The sequence below is a fragment of the Marmota monax genome, unplaced genomic scaffold (genome assembly GCF_021218885.2).
Source record: "Marmota monax isolate L192 unplaced genomic scaffold, Marmota_monax_Labrador192_F-V1.1 WCK01_AAM20220418_F8-fsc00195, whole genome shotgun sequence".
Lineage (NCBI taxonomy): Eukaryota > Metazoa > Chordata > Mammalia > Rodentia > Sciuridae > Marmota > Marmota monax.
The window spans coordinates 1,297,263-1,315,139 of record NW_026691979.1 but is presented as its reverse complement, the minus strand read 5'-3'; the positions used below and the strand labels follow the sequence as shown (position 1 = coordinate 1,315,139).

General features: G+C 53.0%; 1 protein-coding gene across 2 annotated transcripts in view; it reads right to left on the bottom strand.

Annotated features, from left to right (window-relative positions):
• Positions 1-17,877, bottom strand: part of Csmd1 (CUB and Sushi multiple domains 1) — a 1,167,250-nt gene that overhangs the window by 30,723 nt on the left and 1,118,650 nt on the right. For both annotated transcript variants that reach the window (XM_058580132.1, XM_058580135.1), the window contains exons 51-53: positions 12,799-12,972; positions 11,497-11,670; positions 1,454-1,642 (exon numbers count right to left, since the gene is read on the bottom strand). In XM_058580132.1, coding sequence (XP_058436115.1) covers positions 1,454-1,642; positions 11,497-11,670; positions 12,799-12,972 — 537 coding nt within the window. The remainder of the gene's footprint in view (positions 1-1,453; positions 1,643-11,496; positions 11,671-12,798; positions 12,973-17,877) is intronic.

Below are 17,877 nucleotides of genomic sequence, written 5' to 3'. Positions count from 1 at the left end.
GCAAGCTCCAAGTGGAGGCCGAGGGGCAGGTTCCACCAGAGAGGCAGGTCCAGAGGGCTGGAAGGCCACCTGGGTCACATTAGCCCTCACCCTCTGTCTGGCATTGACATTTATTCCCTGAAGAGTCACATTTTACCTACAGAGTTCTAAAAAGAAGCCACTTAGACCCCAAACACTGAAACCATGCATAATGGCCAAGTCCAGGTGAGTTGGGAGAGATGGAGGGCTGTGAGTGACAGCAGAGCAGCCAGGCTGGTGATGCTCTCAGTGGCTCTGCAGCCACCACAGCAAGTGACCCAGAGACCCCATCCCCTTGTCAAGGACAGCCAGGAGGAGGACAGCACCTGGGAACAGTCCCTCACACGAGGCCCCAGGCCTGGGCACTTTCACCTGAGGGCAAGGCCTCCGGGAGACGCGGCCCCAGGGAGATGTAAATGTCGGGAAAGGAGGAAACCAAAGGAGTCTCCCTGAAAAGTCTCCCTGAGGGAAAGCTCTCCAGCACCCTTCTGTACCCAGAATGAACCTGGCAGTGCTGCCGCTCAGGGGGTGAGATGGCACCTGTGAGGTTCAGAGCTCAGCTCACAGGGTCCTGGCCACTCCCTGCTGCTTACACGCCCTGGAAATGCATTTGGGACCAGAAGAACAGTCTCCATTTAAAGACTACCTTGTTTAGTCCTGATTTAAAAAGGCCAAAGGGAGTAACTTCATTTCCTAAAGTCGCTGACTATGTTCTTTCAAAAATGATTCTCTCTGAAGCTAAAGTACAATCTGGTCTTTCAAGTGAAAGAAAATAAAACTGCAGCTACTTGGTTAAAGTGATACCAACTCGCTAACGTGCATCTCTGAAAACACTGGTAGTCAAGTCTCCAGGGGCCGTGCTGGTCACTGATCATCTTGTCCTTCCAGAAGAGCCTTCTGTTCTCCCCAGCAAAGCCCCGGTGTGGGCTCTGTCAGATGCTCTCTTAGGTGCAGTTACTGTTGACCTCACTGTCACCCCAGAGCAGGCTGGGGGGCTCGGGAAGCCAGCTCCCTGCCGCAGAAGACAGGCAGGCAGCTCGCTCCTTCCCAGTGCCCCTGGCCTCCGTCTGTGAACCTGGAGCAGGGGGATGGGCTAGGCAGGGCCGAGTGGGGAATCCTGTGGGGTATGTGGTACATCCCACATGGAGCAGGCAGAGGTGTGACTGGCCCAAGGGACAACCAGGACCTGGGCCCACTTCTCTCTGGGACCCACGTGTGCACATGCCAACCTCTCCTTTCATCCCATCTCACACTAATGCGGGTGGATGTGGGGGGACTCGGCCCATCTGTCTAAGCTATCATACAACCTGTCAGAAATGGGTGGCGGGAGAGGCAGAGTTAAAACTCCGTGCTTTTCTGAATAAATTAAAATGACCTTGTGTTGCTGGTGGCCCTTCGGGACTCAGGAGCGAGACTCTGAGTCGGCCTCACTCACCCAAACACTTGGGCAAAGAGCGATCCCACAAGCCGTTGGCCATGCAGGTCAAGGCCGAAGATCCCAGCATGTAGAAGCCCTTCTTGCAATGGTACAGGACGCTTTCTCCATACTCAAAGCTCCCTGGGAAGCTCTGCTGCCCCTGGCGAACAGCGTTCTCCACGAAGCCTGGGTCCGAACAGTTCACCACTAGAAAGAGAAACACGCCAAACGCCTCTTAGAAACAGCTATGCATTACGAAAAGTAAACACCAAAACCCACAACAGATCATAAACAAAGGGAATTTCCCATTGTTTCAGAAAGTTCACCCAAGGAGAACATCATCTCTGGGTCAATTCCACCTGTGCCTGGGGCTATTCTGCTCCCCAAACTGCCAAACATTCAATCAGCTGGAACAGCCATTTTAACAACATGGAGCTAATTTCCTTGAACTGTTTCCTAACAAGATGCTTCTTTAATGGACATTGTAAGTGAGCTGCTTGGTTGAGTTTTCATGTGCTAAAGGTGGTAACTAGAACCAGCTGAGGTTGGCTTAGTTAGTTTAAATATTTCCAGTCAAGCACAAGCTCTTCTGGAAGTGACCAACTGGTCATCCACACCCACCTACACCAACCCACATGCCCCTAGGGAGTTAGTTACAGGTGGAACAAGGCCACGGGAGACTGCAATTCCTCTGTCCACACTTCCCGCAGTGTCTGCTGAGGGCCGCCCCTCCTGCAGAACACCTGGTCTGGCTGAGGTCTGCAGGGCTGGACCTAGAGGAGCTGGACAGCAGCCTGTCGCCCTGACTGCCTGGGCACCTGCGAGGGATGGGCACTGTGCTTTCCCAGGTCCGAGGGAGGCAGAGAGCCCCCATGACTTCCTGTTCCCACCACCAGGCCAGTGCAAGGTACAGCTGCACTCTCCAGAGAGTCCAGGCTTGGGAAGGAGTTGTGTACAGGACTCCCGGGCAGACACTGGGTCCAGTCCCCCTCCCAGAGCTAGCACAGCCCCCACGGATGGGCACTTGACTGCCTCTGCAATGAGGAAAAGGTGGGGCAGTGCCGGATTCACAAAGCTTCCTTAGTACCGTAGTAAGTCATGTGTTTCCCTCAGTCCTGAGTTTACAGAAGACAGTCTGGAGTTTGGGGGGCACAGGGGACACTTTAAGGTCCCATGGTGCGTCATAGCTACAACGAAATAGACACCAAACCTCTAAAGCAGCAGGCAGCACCTAAGCAGAGACCACCTACTGAACCTGAAGGCCTGGAACACAGCAGCCTCCCCCATCCCAGCACTGGGTGCTGCTGGCCCAGGAGACAGTGCCCAGAAGAGATGGGGTGCGCTGCTCCCGCCCAGCAGCCAAGGGTGCTCGTGATAGTCTCTGTGGTGCTACCCTCAGGAGACTGCCCAAGCCACATCACAGAGTGTGCAGAGAACGGAGAAAGCTGAGGGCATGTGGTGGACACCTGAGCAGGGACCTCCAAGGTGCTCAAAGCCCCTCCCTGCAAAGTGTGTTCTGCTGCATGGGGGGTGGGCGTCAGCCTCAGGGTACCCGACTGTGAGGCAACGAGGGGAATGATCCAAGCCACTGCGATCCTGAGTGTGGAGCCTGAGAGAAGGACCAGGCCGGAGAGAGATCAAAGAGGAGTCCAGCAGAGAAGCAGGACTGTTACCGTGACCGTGAGATCTGACCGCGACCTCTCCTGCAGGCCCAGGAGGGGAGTGCCTGGAAGAGGGGGATTCAGAGTGTGATCCCGTAAGCAGGCTCTGAAGAGCAGACCAAGAGCTCTGCAGGCCCCCTGCCAGGACGGAGTGTGCGCAGGGCGTAACACCCTCGTGGGTGGACACCATCCTGGACATCAGCCTGCACTGGAATTGCCGGGAAGATGCACTAAAGTGCTGAGCCAGAACCCTCTCCCTCCTTTTACCTGGGTCAGAACCCTTACCATGTTGGCAATAAAGACAGCCTGGGAGATTCCGGAGCTCGAGCTGGAGAAGGGAAGGCCCTGGACCAGGAGGCGGCGGTGAGCAGATGCCCCAGGACTGCCCTTGCCTTTCTCAGTCCTGCATGAACTACACTCGGGAGCATCTATTTATATCCCTTCCCATTAACTTCCGAGGCTCCATTTGGAGATCCAGCTGTGTCTAGCTGGGGCAGGGGCAGAGAATAATTGGGCTATGTGTCCAGGACAGAGCACTTTGAAGCACTCCACGTCACCGCTGCTAATGGTTGTGCTTTGCCACACGCAGAGCGGGTCCCCTGCCAGGGTGGCTCATCAGTGCCCATCACCCACGACAGGAGCGTCTTCTCCGTCCACATCCTTCCTCCGCTTTGTGGTGAGTCCTAGCAGGGCTCCTGTGGGAAGGGCTCCCATGACTGGCAGGAGTTGTGGGTGGAGGAGCACGAGGAAAAGTCACGTCCTTGAGCCGTCACGGAGCACGGGAAATGTCCCACAAGGATGACAATTGGTAGCGGCGTGCAGCAGGCCGAGCCCCGGGAGCTGCCCCACAGCTCTGCCTGTGGCATGGTGGCACCAGGAGGCCCCAGCGCATCTGACACCTCCCCTCAGGTACTCGGACTTCACCTGCTTTCCAGATGTGAAAACCTGCCCCAGGACTGGAAGTCCCCGCAGGGAGGAACGAGTGCTGGTGCTTCCCACGCTCTGTCCTGCCCCATTGTGTAGAGAGTCACGGGGACACACCAAGCAAGCTCCTGGAGACCTCGGGCATGCGGGGCACGAGGGAGAAGTCGCAGGACAGGAATAGACCAGGCCACAAGGCCATTGCCTGGAAGTCAGGGCTATGGGACTCTTGAACACTCGTCTGGCACAGCCTTCTCACAAACCCCTCGTCCTCCCAGTCAATCCCTGGGTCCCCTCCTGTGTTTTGCAGAGAACGGCTGGAATTCTCCTGGGCCGTGCCTTCTGCTTCCCCCTCATCATGTCTGCTGGGACTTTAAAATGTCCAGTCAACACATAAACACAGGTGGGGACACAGGCACCCAGGAGTCGCACTAGAAGCCTGTCCTACAGACACCACGAGGACTGAAGTCCTGGCCACCAACACGGCCCGCTGCCCTGATACGCAGGTGTGGATGCTGGTGGATGGGGTGCCTGAGGCCCCGTGCGGAGACCTGATTCTGATCACCTGGCTGCGCCGTCAGTCTCCGGCTCACCCCTTCCCTTCACACGCCTCACTCAGCAAGACAGCAGGCCCTGACTGCTGCTCCCGGGACAAGGGCCACCCCACCTGTGCCCTTCTGGCATCCTGCCCACCCCCCATCTCTGTCCAGGCAATGGAAGCAGTATCAGCACCCCCCCACCGCCTTCCTCTTTTTGTTCAGAACCAAAGTGATGGCCATGTTCTCATGAGAACCTCCCTGAGGACGGGATGGAGGTGAATTTCAGCCTTGGGTTCCTTCTCCTCTGCCCCAGAGATGCTGTCTGCACACCCGTCTGTCCTCGGTACCAGTCGCAGGCTGAAGGGCAGCCACAGTGTGTGCACTGGATTCTGTCTCAGATTCCCCATTTTTAACCAGATTTTGGATATGCAAGTTATCCAGTGCAGTGACCATTCGCAGATGCTGGGTTCTGGGGCAACGCAGCCCCCAGACCAGTCCCGTGGATTCCTGCCACTGCAGCCTATCCTCCCTCTGGAACCAGAGAGGGCTTCAGCTGCTCACCACTGAGCAGTGCAATCCAAGTTCCATTTGTAGTTCTCAGAGAAAAAAAGGAATTTTATAGTAAATTCTTACATTAAACAATATATTTCCCTTGTGCATTTTTAAACTTTATTAATTCATTAAATATATATTAATTTATGGTAAATTAAAAAGTTGATAAGGTTTTACTTTCAGGGCCTCTGAGACGGTCAGAGCAGAACCGTGTAATTAACTCGCATATCCAAAATCTGGTTAAAAATGCGGAATCCGAGACAGAATCCAAAGAACCTCCTCATCCTTGGCACAGATCCTGCTTCCGACAGGCACGCGGTCTGAAAACCATGGGTCCTGGGTAATGTGTAAGAGGGTGTGTAATACAAAAGTATGCTTACATAAGATTGTATGTAATGATTTGAGATTGCATAGGAAATATTACATAATACCCTTTAAAAAGCAAAATGGCATATCCACTATTGTTTTCAAAGAAGATTCATAAATCATTTCTTCTTTCTGGATGTAACTTGCACATTTTGGCATAATAAATGTGCAGTGTATGTGATAAATGCAAATCTGACTTTGTAATCAAACAGAGAATGAATGTCACCACCACACAGCCTTTCCCAGCTCCGAGCACCATGGGATAAAGGTTCCTCTTCCTCTCCCCTCTGCATGGCCTGCTGCGCCCTGTCAGGGTGGGTGGGCAACTTGGAGATGCAGCCTCTTGGCCGGGGCTACCGCCTGCTCCTGCTGCCCTCCTCATCCCCTGCAGCGAGGCCACAATGCTGAGGCTGATTCCTGCATCAGCTCACACTTCATCTGTAAAATTTTACCATTTTAACGTTTTGAAGCATAAAACATTTCAATGCGATTATCTATGTAATGATTATTTAGTGACATTTATGCTCTGATGTTGCCATTTCTTTATCCTCCCCAGCCATAACATAACCTAATCCCATGTTTTCTTAATTACTCCCATGTTCAGGTGAACAATCACACAGGGATATCTGTTTAATATCTTTGTATTTAAATACCCAATTTTATAAAACTAAAGAAAAATAATGTCTCCTAAGTTTGCATGCAATATGAAAATTATTAGGTGAAGAAGAGACACCTAGGTGAATCTCCAGAAGACGTGGTCAGGTAGGTATGCAACAGCTCACTGTGAACTGGATGACACTGTGCTTTGGATTTGGGGACAAAGACTCAGATCTCCTGACAGGAAACATGACCCTCTGAGAGGCAATGGCTAAGCTGATTCTGGAATGTAAGGTGCTTGTTTCCAAAGCTCCTTATGAAATCTGCCACTGAATAATTTGCTTCTTCCAGAAAGAGATTACTGCTAATAAAAAGGACACCTTCTTTATTTCCCTAAACTTGTTTGCAGACGGAGTTACTAAGCTGGAGAAAGGACCTCAGCCAGCTCCTGGATCTGACTCTCTGGCCTGTCACCAGCCTGCAGGAGTAGTAAAGCTTCTGTCTGTTAAGGGTCGACGCTAACCATGAGGGGCACACCTCAGGAAAGAGACAGAGTCTGTAGAAAAGAGCGCCCAACCCAGTCTCACTTCAGCATGGATGTACCCTGGGTTCCCATCCAAATTTCTGATGGCTTTTCTCTTTCCTTCAGGACTAGGGGATCTGTGGGCTGTCCAGCACCCCACATCAGGTGGCTCATGGGGAATCCTGCAGGAGTCTGGGAGACGATGCACACAGCTCACAGGTATGATCCGTGCTCTCTTTAAACCTTCCTGAGAAGATTCCAGGGACCCACAATGAGCCTTACTGCAGTGTACGCTGAGAATCCCTGGCCATTTTGATCATGGAGCCACTTTATTTTAACTTGGAGTTTCGGAGTTGGGTGCCATTTGTTTTTGGTAGGCGTCACCCCCTCCTACAATGTGCCCTGTGCTTTTCCATCACGTGCCCACCAGTCCCGTCCAGGGCGTTAGCCGCTGTCACCTGCTTCCGAAGTGAGGCCAGCAAAGCAATGCAAAAGAGTGGAAACTTGGGTGGGCGGGCAGTCGAGAGATGACCAGGGGTCACTGACTGTGGGTCAGTGCCCATGTTACCTGTGGACACATGCGTATGAGGTAGCAGCTTCCAACAGAAGTGGGCTTCCAGGGAAAGAGAGGGAGGTAAGGAAAGGCTGAACTCCTAACGAAGGGTTCAGGACTCTCCAATTTTGTGTTGCAGAGTTGATCCCAAAAGGACCAAACAGGGCTCCAAAATACAAAACAGAATCATGAATGATATGTATCCAAGCTAATTTCCTCTCTTCTTTCTTTAGGTATACTGGAGAAAAATGGGAAACAGATTAAGAAGCTCACACTTTTTGGTTCATCTGATCTTCTGTCCAACAAGACGGGTTGGTGTGCCAACTGGAGAGGTCTCAGCAGCATTCTCCCTGGGCATGCTCTCCCTGGGTGGCTTTCTACTTGGGACATTCTCTTTATGGATGTTTTCCTTGGGAGACATTCTCCTTGGGTGACAGAATCTTGGGTGATCTCTCCCCGTCTTGGCAGCCACACCCAGGTCCTGGATTGTCAGCCACTTGAGACACGAGGTGCCACATCGACAGCGTCTAGCATGGCATTCAGCATTGAGTAGGGTCTTAAATGTCATTGACTAGAAGGTTCTGTGGGGACAGCTGTAGGGCCTCTGAGATGCTGAAGGCACCAGGCATAACTGTGCTGATCCCTGGGGAAGACGCATTGACCGTCGCTCTGGGCACGCACTGGTCACCCTTCAGTGTGCTCTGCTGCTCAGTCAGGCTGGGAGGGCAGTGCAGTCTGATTAGGGCAGTGTGGTGCTTTCCTAGGTCCTTGAGCCATGACCAGAGATGGGCAGCAGCAGCTATGTCCCTCCATTGCCCATCCAGTCCTCAGGGTGTCCGTGTTTTCCTCCGAGAGCTGAGCAGAGTTGAGCGAGTAGCCAGGTTGGTACCCACTGCTGGCTCAGTGTTCAGTTCGTTCTCAAGGAGAACCAGTGCAGCTTCCAGGCAGAGACATTCTGGTGTCAGAGTCGGAGGCAGAGATGCCATTTGGAAATACCAGCTTTCCATTTTGGGAGACTCACTCTGGGGGACTATCCACCTGTTCCCTACTTCCACGGCCCCTGGCTGTGTAGTTCAGTGCCCCTTGCTCACTACATAATGAATAGTGATAACATAGAGTCTCCAAGTCCCAGTTGTCCATTTTCAAGCTGGACAGAGCACCCACACTGTCTGGAGAGTAGCTAGAACTTGTGAACAAGGAGCCAGTGGCATCCTGGTGGGACGTCCCCACCCCCACCAACAGAATGCCACCAGAGTCTGCTTTGCAGGGGACAGAGAAGAAAGGAGCCTCAGTGTCTTGGATGAATTGCAAGACTTTATGTTGGAAAAGCATGCAAGTGGGAATCCAGCCCCATTTGCGGCATGGTCAGTGATTGTCCATGGCTGGTACGTGGGCTGTCAGGAGGATGAGCAGGAGGGGTCGTCTCCTGCACTGCACATCTGCCCTGCTGCCCCAGCTGGTGGAGGCAGCATCCCGGGAGACGGAGGCCACCAATCCCTCCTTCTCACCTACACCTCAGGGCGTGCAGTTCTCCTCGGCTTCCAAGGGGATAGCAGCAGCCATCAGGGAGCCCCTTGGACACTGACCAGTGAACATTGCTTGCTCTCGGTGGCTCCACCCCAGGTGACAGTGGGTTTTCCTGTCGATGTGTCCTCAGTGGCCACGCCCCTCTGACATCTGGGACCCTTGCTCACCACGCGTGCATACTAGCACGGAACGTCTCTGCCTGGAAGCTGCACCAGGGAGTGTCTCTGAGCACTGGTGCTCTGATGGGTGCAGGTTAGCTCTAGGACTGGGGTGCACTTCCCCAGCCGGGTAAGAACTGATGCACAGGACTGTGCTGTGGATAAATCCACACCAGTGGAGAGGGTTTTTGAACCAGGAATTGACGAATTGTTGGGCACACAGAAGGCACAGAAGTGTCCAGAACACAGCTGACCAAAGGCTCCCGAAACACAGTCAAGGCTCATGCTGAGAGTTGGAAAATCTCATGGAATATGAAATGTTTCCCTAAAAAGTCACCCAGAATTTCAAGTGGTTCGAACAGAAATGGTTCAAAACTGCATTTCCCCATGCCTAATGGATGCTGGAAGGTATAACGTGTAATTTATTAGTTATAATGTCCCCTCTACCGAAAGCAAAATGAGAATGAGGAAATGAAAATGGTGAAGCACTGTGGGGACACAGGGGCAGCCTCGGCTCCTGCTGCCTTCCCACGGGGCTCAGGAAACACAGGGTGCACTCTGTCTTCACCTCAGTCCCACCATAGAGAAGAGGCGGCAGATGCAAACCCCACCAGGAATCCCCCTAAGTGGAATTTGCAGAAGGGGAGGCTGAGCGATGGCCCTCTCCACTCAGCACAGAAGCCTCAAAGACGCGTTTTTGTGTGTCCTCCTACGTGAGCAGGTGGAACACAGGTCACAGGACAGAACACCACACGTGCAGTACTTATGGGCCTGGGTCTCCTTTGGCAGTGATCACAGTGCTTGGAACTAGACATTGGGGAGGGCCACCCAGCACTGTGAACAGCACCTTCTAAATTGGACCATGTCTTATAAACTGTACCTCAATAACAACGTAAGCACAGGAGCTAGGTGTATCTGGCATTGTGCTGGGACTCCACCCAGTTCCCTGGAGTTCCAAGCAGGGGTCCCAGCTCCCTGAGGCTGCCTCCCTGTGTGGCTGCTTGTGTGAGATTTCACGAGGCTCCGGACTGGGGTGGCTCTGAGAGACCACCGCCAGTCTGGGAGCTCTGTTTAAATATTAAGCTGAACTCCTTCCACATTCTTTTTCCAAAGTGTGAAGAAGCCAGTGGGTTGGTGCTGCCTGTCTGGGTTTTAAATCACCTTCCCTGCTCAGGCAAAGCGGTATGTCCTCGTTGGACTCCCAACTCGAGCCACCTGCTGCAGAGCGGGCTGATATCTGATGGCCGCCGCGTCAGCTCTGCATTCTGCTTGCCAGGAGGGTGGCACAGAGGCAGACGCGGGAATGGCACAACCCTGGGGGGTCCCCCGATGCCTGTGAAATATATTTTTAAGGAAGGCTCTTTCCAATTCTCTTAAAAGGAGGATATATCTTTCATCTCTACAAGCAAAGGGTGAAGCTGAATTTTCCTGAAGTTAAATGGAGATTCAAAGTGCTCTTTGAATTACAGATCTAATGCTCTGTTTTAAAATACACAGGGAAGCTTTGCTTTTGTTTTTAATGTTTAAAAGATGAGTGTGGCTGGAGCGCTAGGATGTGCACCGAGTGTAGCTATGAAGAGACAGCTCTGCCGCGGTTCCTACCACCTAGGGCTGCCCTGCAGCTACCCCCTTTCATTTCAGAGAAGAAAGCAGAGGATTCATTAAGATAGTGTCAACTGTGGCATTTAAAGCTAGAAAACAGTATTCATACAATAGCATAAGAAACTTCCTAAAAAGTCGAACAGCTGTGTAAGATGATCACAGGGGAACACAGTGATCTGGGATCATTCTACTGGGTATAAAATTACTGACAGGTTAAAGGAGCATGCCAGTCCTCACACCAGCACGTTAGGGCAGGGTACAATTCTGTGGCTTCACTTGGCCTTTGAGTCCAAGCCAAACACTACACTGTAGGCTAGTGCCAGAACTCGGACGGAGCCAGATGGCCAACTTTTACACAAAACTAGCAATTGTGGAGGACTGGTCTCCATGTCCATGAACTGGCTGAATACGGCTTTCTTGGGAGCCCAGGGGGTAAGTGGGGTACTTGGGAAAGCAGGGGTGATTGGAAGCCTCTGCCTTTGCCTGTCCCGTCACTTTACCACCAGGAAAGGCATCCCGCAGGAGGGACTGAGAGATGGCCTTCTGCAACCAGCTACGAGGTGACTATGGTTTTGGTCAAGTCTTGACAGCATTGGAATCTCGCCATATCTCCATAGCAACATGCCCTGCCCTCAGTGAGGGGGATGTCTCCACGAAAGAAAGAAAGCCAACTCTGAAGGATTAGGAGTGGGTACAGCTACACACACCAACACCTAGCCCAGAACATTCTTGGAAACTCCCGGTTTAGCCCAGTGTCTGGCTGTCTTTAAATAAATGAATCGAAAATCATTAATTAAAACTTAACAACATTGAGGCCTTCATAAACGCATTCGTGAGTCTAGAAGCGTAGAGACCAGCGGGCCAAGTGCCTACGGCAGAAGTGCTGGGTGCAGGAATGAGGAAGGGCGCCTGCTAGAAGGGGAGGACCTTGGGCATTTGTGACTTGCCCTCCAGCCATGCCGCAGGACAGACTGCTGTCTTCAGAAATGCCTTCCCACACCCACTTTATTCAGCCCGCCACGCCCTCGGGACAAAGGCCCCCTTCCCAGAGGCTCTTCCTACCTCGGCAGGTGGGCAGGGGGCTACTCCACTGGCCGTTGCTCCGACACTGGGCCCGGGACGCACCCTGAAGCAAGTAGCCCGTGTGGCAGGTGAAATTCACCAGGTCATTCAGGTTGAACTCGCTGCCGTTGGTGAGCCCGTGGGCGGGGTTCCCCGGGTGTCCACAGGTGATGGCTGCGGGAAGACAGGTTACGTCACTCTCCCTGCTCAGCAGGCACGGCCAACACCTGGCACTGACAGCACAGGTGAGCAGAGGACATGACGGCCAGGGTCTCCCACTGCCGCTGCACAGGTGAGTGTGCTGCCGGGGGCTGTGGGAGACCAGCCACAGGCCTGAAGACAGGCAGGTTTTACCACATCCTTGGAAACCAAGCAACACCTGCCACTTATAATTTCATTATTCCTTAGTCGAATCGTGACAGAATAGCAGTGATTTAAAAACAAGAGATGTCAAGAATGTTTGTAATGATCCTGCATTTTGAATATTGTCCCCTACGCCACACCAGTTTGAAATATCATGGGGTTTGCTTGAAACTTTGAGTGTTCTATGTGAAATGTTTCCAGTACCAATTTAAATATCATGAAATTGGCAAAATAACTGCACACTCCAATATGGCTCTGAGTGCCTAGCATGGGGTCCTTGGAGACGCAGTGAGCTGTCCCTATGCAGTGTCCTACATCACAGCCACGTAAGCAAGGGGATGTCTGGACCTCTCAAAAGAAAGGCCACAAACCTGGTGTCTTCCTCCTGCTTGTCTCATCAACATCTTTCCTTCTAAGTAAAGCTTTTATCTCTGAGCTTTGCACAGCGCCCCAGCACTGTCACAGGTGATACCTGTCACTGCAGTGTGGTTACATCAACATCTTGTTTGCTTAATTCACAGAAAAACAAAGAATATCTCAGAAGATCATTTGGTCTAAAGGGAATTTTGCAGCAAAATTCTTATCTAAAAACAGCAGTCAATATTTGTCGTTGAAGGTCTAGAGTTGGAGGACGGTTATCACACTACACCCCGCCTCTTGCTATCAAAGGACGGCTTACTACACTCTGGATTCGTGGTGAATCCGTGGCCAATGCAGACAACACAGAAGTATAAGGGAGTGTGGCCCCTTGAGGGCCCTGTGGGGCTGACCTGCGCCCAGACAGGAGGGCACACTCCTCCATGGAGGGAGCTTCCACCTCCGCTCTGTGCTGAGCTCTGGGGAGCAGACACGGGACACCTTGTCCCTGGACCCATTGAAAATGAGCAGAGGGGTGAGTAGGAGAGGAAGCCCCAGGGGGCAGGTCAGAGCTGTACTCACGGACACAAACGGGGGTCTGCCCCGACCACTTGTGGTCCTGCAGGCATATCCGAACAGAAGTGCCCACCAGCCGGAAGCCAGGCTTGCACTGGTACACCACCGTGTCCCTGTAGCTGGAGCCGTCCCCACTGATGTGGCCATTCACGATCGGGTCTGGGGAGCCACAGTGGCCAGCTGAAAAACAGAAGCATCCCGCAGGAGGGACTGAGAGATGGCCTTCTGCAATGAGCTACAAGGGGACTATGGTTTTGGTCAAGTCTTGACAGCATTGGAATCCCCATATCTATGATGTTTTATACCGTTTTTCTTTTCCTAATAATTATGCATAAATTAAGTTCTGTTTCTAATATGAAATTATTTATGATTATTTCCCTAGTTATGGTTTCCCCACTGATCTATTCTACTATGTCATTTTAGATCAGTTATGTGTTCTATTTCCAAATACATGCCCCAGAGAGGAGGAAACACTGTGATCAACACGAGCAGGGCTTGCAGACTGTTGGGCAGAAAAGAGAAGATGAGGAATTTCAGCAGGAGACAGGTTGGGAATTGCAGAGGGAGAGAGACCAGAAGGTAGGTGCCTGGACCTGAGTCACAGGTCAGCCAGGGAGAGGGAAAGGTGGCTGAGACCCACAGAAACAGGCGTCCCTGGCGGGGCAGGAGTGGAGAGCGGCCACGGGTGCACTGAATTGGCCTGGACCTAGGAGACTCGAGAGGATGGCTGGCAGGTGCCCAGGGGGGGCCTGAGCCACCCATGTCAAGTGTGTCCCAAGAAAGGAAAGTCTGGCGAGGCCAGAAGGACCACCAGTGCCTGCCAGGTCTCCCCTCCCCACAGCAGGGACAGAAGAGGGACACCCAGTGTGGCCAGGGAGGCTCTGGAGGGTGGGGCTCCTTCTCCCCGCCGGTGGACACTCAGCTTCCCTGCCGGCTGGCCCCGGGCTTCTTCTACCCCAGCTCTCTCTTCCCTGCTCCTCTCGGCCCTCCAGCTTGCCTGTGCGTTTGCTGTCTTTCACACACATATGGAAAGGGCACCTTATCAATCACCAAACAGGAAGGATTAAAACTCACCAACGTTAACAGGGTCTGAGTCGCACGCGGGTTTGGATTGCCACCAACAAGAAAAATGGCGCCCCACCTTCTCTACCCAAAGAGTGAGCCTGTGCCAGGGAGGCAGCCACCGCGGGATCAAGTGGAGGCAGTGCGCAGGGTGGGCCCTGGCCACTGCCCTCTGCACGGAGCATGGAGCCAGGGGTGCTCTGAAGTCGGAGGACAGCCAGCACTGAAGGGTGGCGAGCTGTCACACCCGGATGGGGCTCATTTCACCACTATGGAAACATCTAAATCATACTCTCTATTTCTGCTTAGGCCAGCGTTAGAGACCTGAGTTCTCCTGGTCCTGGAATCAAACCTATTATCAGCAAGGTGGCATGATGAGTGAGGTCACGTGTGCTCAAGGACCAGGAGGATTGCCCTAGGGTGCAGACATGGGCTGCAAAGACCTGTGCCCACCCCAGGCACTCTGCTTGTCCAGCGCTGGCCCAGCATGCAGCCCCAGCCAGGAGGACCAGTGTGTTCCCGTGTACCCAGGGTTCCAGCCACTTCTGAGGAGATGGGCAAATATCGAATTTTTAGAACACAGAGCAAAATGACACAGTGGGATCCCCCAAAAGCATGGGCCACCTACTTCCTGGTGCATTCTAGGTGGTGCTGGGTACTTGGGGTCACCTCTGAAGCCTGTCATCACTCCGAGTGGAGGGGACTTGGGATCGGGCATAGGGATGCTGAAGAAGGGGCATCCAACCACAGTCCTAACACCCGGCTCTCTTTCCTGACCTGGGAGAACGTGACCAGCCACACTCACTTGTGAACTTAGTAACTTGAGTTTTGAGTCAGCGAGCGGAGTCTGAGGCAGCAGGCAGCTTCGAGAGGCTGGCAGTGAGCGCTCTCAGGGTGAGGAGGTGTCTGCACTTAGGGAGGCAGGGCAGCCCCTGTGGGGACCACTCCTGCAGCAGCCCCTCTGACCATGGTGGACTGGGATCTCGGAGGAGCCGGCACTGAGCCCCTGTGGAAATGCAGGTGTCTACGGAGACACTTCACCCCAGCCCTGCGCTAGCCAGAAGGAAGACTCCACAGGTGGCTTGCTCCCTGATCCTCCCCACGTGGGCTCCTGTGGACGGCTGGCTTCCCAATGTGAGGGGGTGGCAGCAACTCCTTTCCACTTACTCTGCTGTCAGAACTTCCTTCTTTAACACCTTCAAAGCCTTAGAACTACTCTAGCTATTCACAAATACAGGTCATCCACACACCCTCAGTTACAGCATTTAACCCAAATCTCAATTCTACTGTGTCAGAAGGCTGCGGAAGGGGACCTGCTTTAGACGGAATGTGAACTAAACCCACCCTGAGCTCCTGCTGTTCAGAACATTTCGCTATGTTCTTTGCACAAGAGGAGAATATTTGCTACCTTCCTTGCTGCCACCCTGCTTTGGTGTCTCAGGCTTGACACATGCAGAGCTCTCTCTACACCTACCATCAGACTGGCATGTAATGATGTTCGTGTCCTGAACCATTACTCATTCCTTAATGCTCTGAAGAGAAGTAAGCTGACTTCGCTGTTGGACAGTAATGTCCTTCACGTACTCTAATGCGTCCTCTCCTGTGCTAACTTTCACGTCAGTAATCCACTCATTTGCCGTGGGCCAGTGATGTTGGTGGTGCTGGGGATTAAGTGAAGAGCGGATTCCATCACGGAGAGTATCCCACGGGCAGACAGAACACGCAGGGACCTCCTGGGGTGGACGTGGGCAGCAGAGACTGGAGTCACAGAGGACCAGGGACCCTGCCTGAAAGAGGGAGTTCTCAGGTCCTAGGAGGAGCCACTTTAACCAGTAAGGGCGATTGAAAGGACTCTAGTAATGGATCAGAAATTTCAGTTACTCTTTGCGATCTCTCCCTAACTACAAGGAGGGAGACTTCATCTGACCCACGGCTGTGAGCACAGCAGGACAGCCATTGTGGTGTCTGCTCAGTTTCCCACGCGCACACAGCAGGCTTGCTCTATGGCTCTTCCAGTGTGACAGGGACTTAGTAGCTCAGCTCCACAGAGTGTGAGCAACAGCAAAGAAGAACAAAACTCTATTCACTGCAAAATTAAAACATATGGGGGGAGGGTTGCCCTGCTCGGCTGAAACAGCATATCGAGCACCTGAAGTCGTGCGGTAATCTGGCTGACCCCAGGCCGCGATGCCAGGTCCGGGCGCTTTTTCCCTGAGGTTTGGCTCTAGCATGAACATAGAGCACTGCGTGCTTTCTGCGAGCAGGCCTGGGGCAGGAGCACCCTGGCCATCACACACCCTGGCCTCCTGGCCAGTGTCAGCCGGTAACCATCACAGCCTGGACAGAGCGCTGGGGCATTGAGCGTGGGCCTAACTCCTACCAAACTTACCCGGAACCCAGGAGCCTGGCACTCCTGTACCCGGAGAACTGGCAAGTGAGTGACAGAAGGTTAGAGAGATGCTGAAATCAAACCTTCAGTTTTCAGTCAACATATAGACGGGGACAGATTTAGATATGTCCTAAAGGCACTGCCTCCTCTTTTTTCTGTTCAACCATGAAGTGACAAATTCCTTCACTACCACCTTCTAGAACTTCTCCATCCCACCCCCACCCCCTGTGCTCGGGAGGTGTGACTATGCCATGGGTAATTCACCAACTTCCCCAAACTGGCTCAGAAGCAAAATGGAGAATTCAGTGCCGGGGTAGGTACTTAGACTTTGGTTAGGCTCAGCTAAGTATTTTACACGCTAAAACTCAAAAAACAAACTAGATAAAATCCGCCATTGCAGAGGGCCTGCTGGAACTCACTAACAAGGACAGAGCACGGGTAGTCCCACAGCCCGGCCTGACGTGCACTCACTGTGAGGAAGGGGTGGACCTCGTTCCGCACCTCCCACCAAGCACAGCCTGTCTCCCTAGCTGGCACAGAGACTCCCCCTACCCGGCTTTGAAACTCGCTCTCACTGTATTTTGGTTAGAATAGGAAAAAAATTTAACACTCTCTAAAATTGGTTCATGAGGACCTAAAATCTGCCGAATAACTCGTCTACCCTAGCTCTGAAATCAGGAGCCAGATGGATGGAAGGCTGAGTTGTCTTCCAAGCAAGGACGCTGAGTGACGGGAAGGCCAAAGCCAGAGCCAGGGGCTGAAGGGCGGGCTGGAGGAGACGCCCCCTGCCTCAGCGCAGGCTTCCCTGGGGCCGGCGGCGAGTGCCCAGCAGCGAGTGCCCGGCAGAGCTTGGGAGCAGAGCAGGTGGCCACACGAGTCCCTGCCCCTCTGCAGCTCTGCTGTCTGAGGTCCACTTGGGAGGACACGGCAGGAGGCCACTGCTCCACTGTCACCTGTGTAGCTCAGTCAGCACTCGGACCAAGGAGCAGCACTCTGGGGTCTCCAGGGCAGCCCTGCTAAGGCCTGTTCTAGAAGGTTCTGTCTGTATGCTACCACTCTACCGTGTGGACGTTCTCGGGTAAGCGGTCCTGTGTGAACCAGGCCTCCTGTTCACCTCTCTCTGGTGGAGAGGGTGAAAGTCAGTTCTCTGGGTGGCCTTGGTCCCTTCCCCTTTCCTGCAGGTACCACGGGGGATTTCTTCCCGCTCCTTCTACAGTGTGGCTCCATGAAGCCATATTTAATTGAGAGAATCTTATCCCCAGATAGATAGTATTCTTCCATCTCATGGACCACTGTGTCTCGATGGTGCAATGAGTCAGGCCACTGCTCTCCAGTGAGGACCTTCTGAGGGACTGACTCTGAGCCTCTGATGCTAAAGGAGGACAGAGAGTGTTGCCAGAGGATCTAACCTCACACCAAGGTCATGTGGGCACTTCACAGGCTGGGAGGGCAGGTCAGAGCCACCTACGAGGACAGTCAGCCCTTCGTCCCACACATTCTGCATCTGCAGCTCAAACACGGATAGAAAATACATCCAAAAAAGAGTTTGTCATCATTCTCCAAGTGACAGAGCATGACAACCATGTCCTCAGGGTTGCACATGACCAGGTACAATAAGCCACCTAGAGATGGCT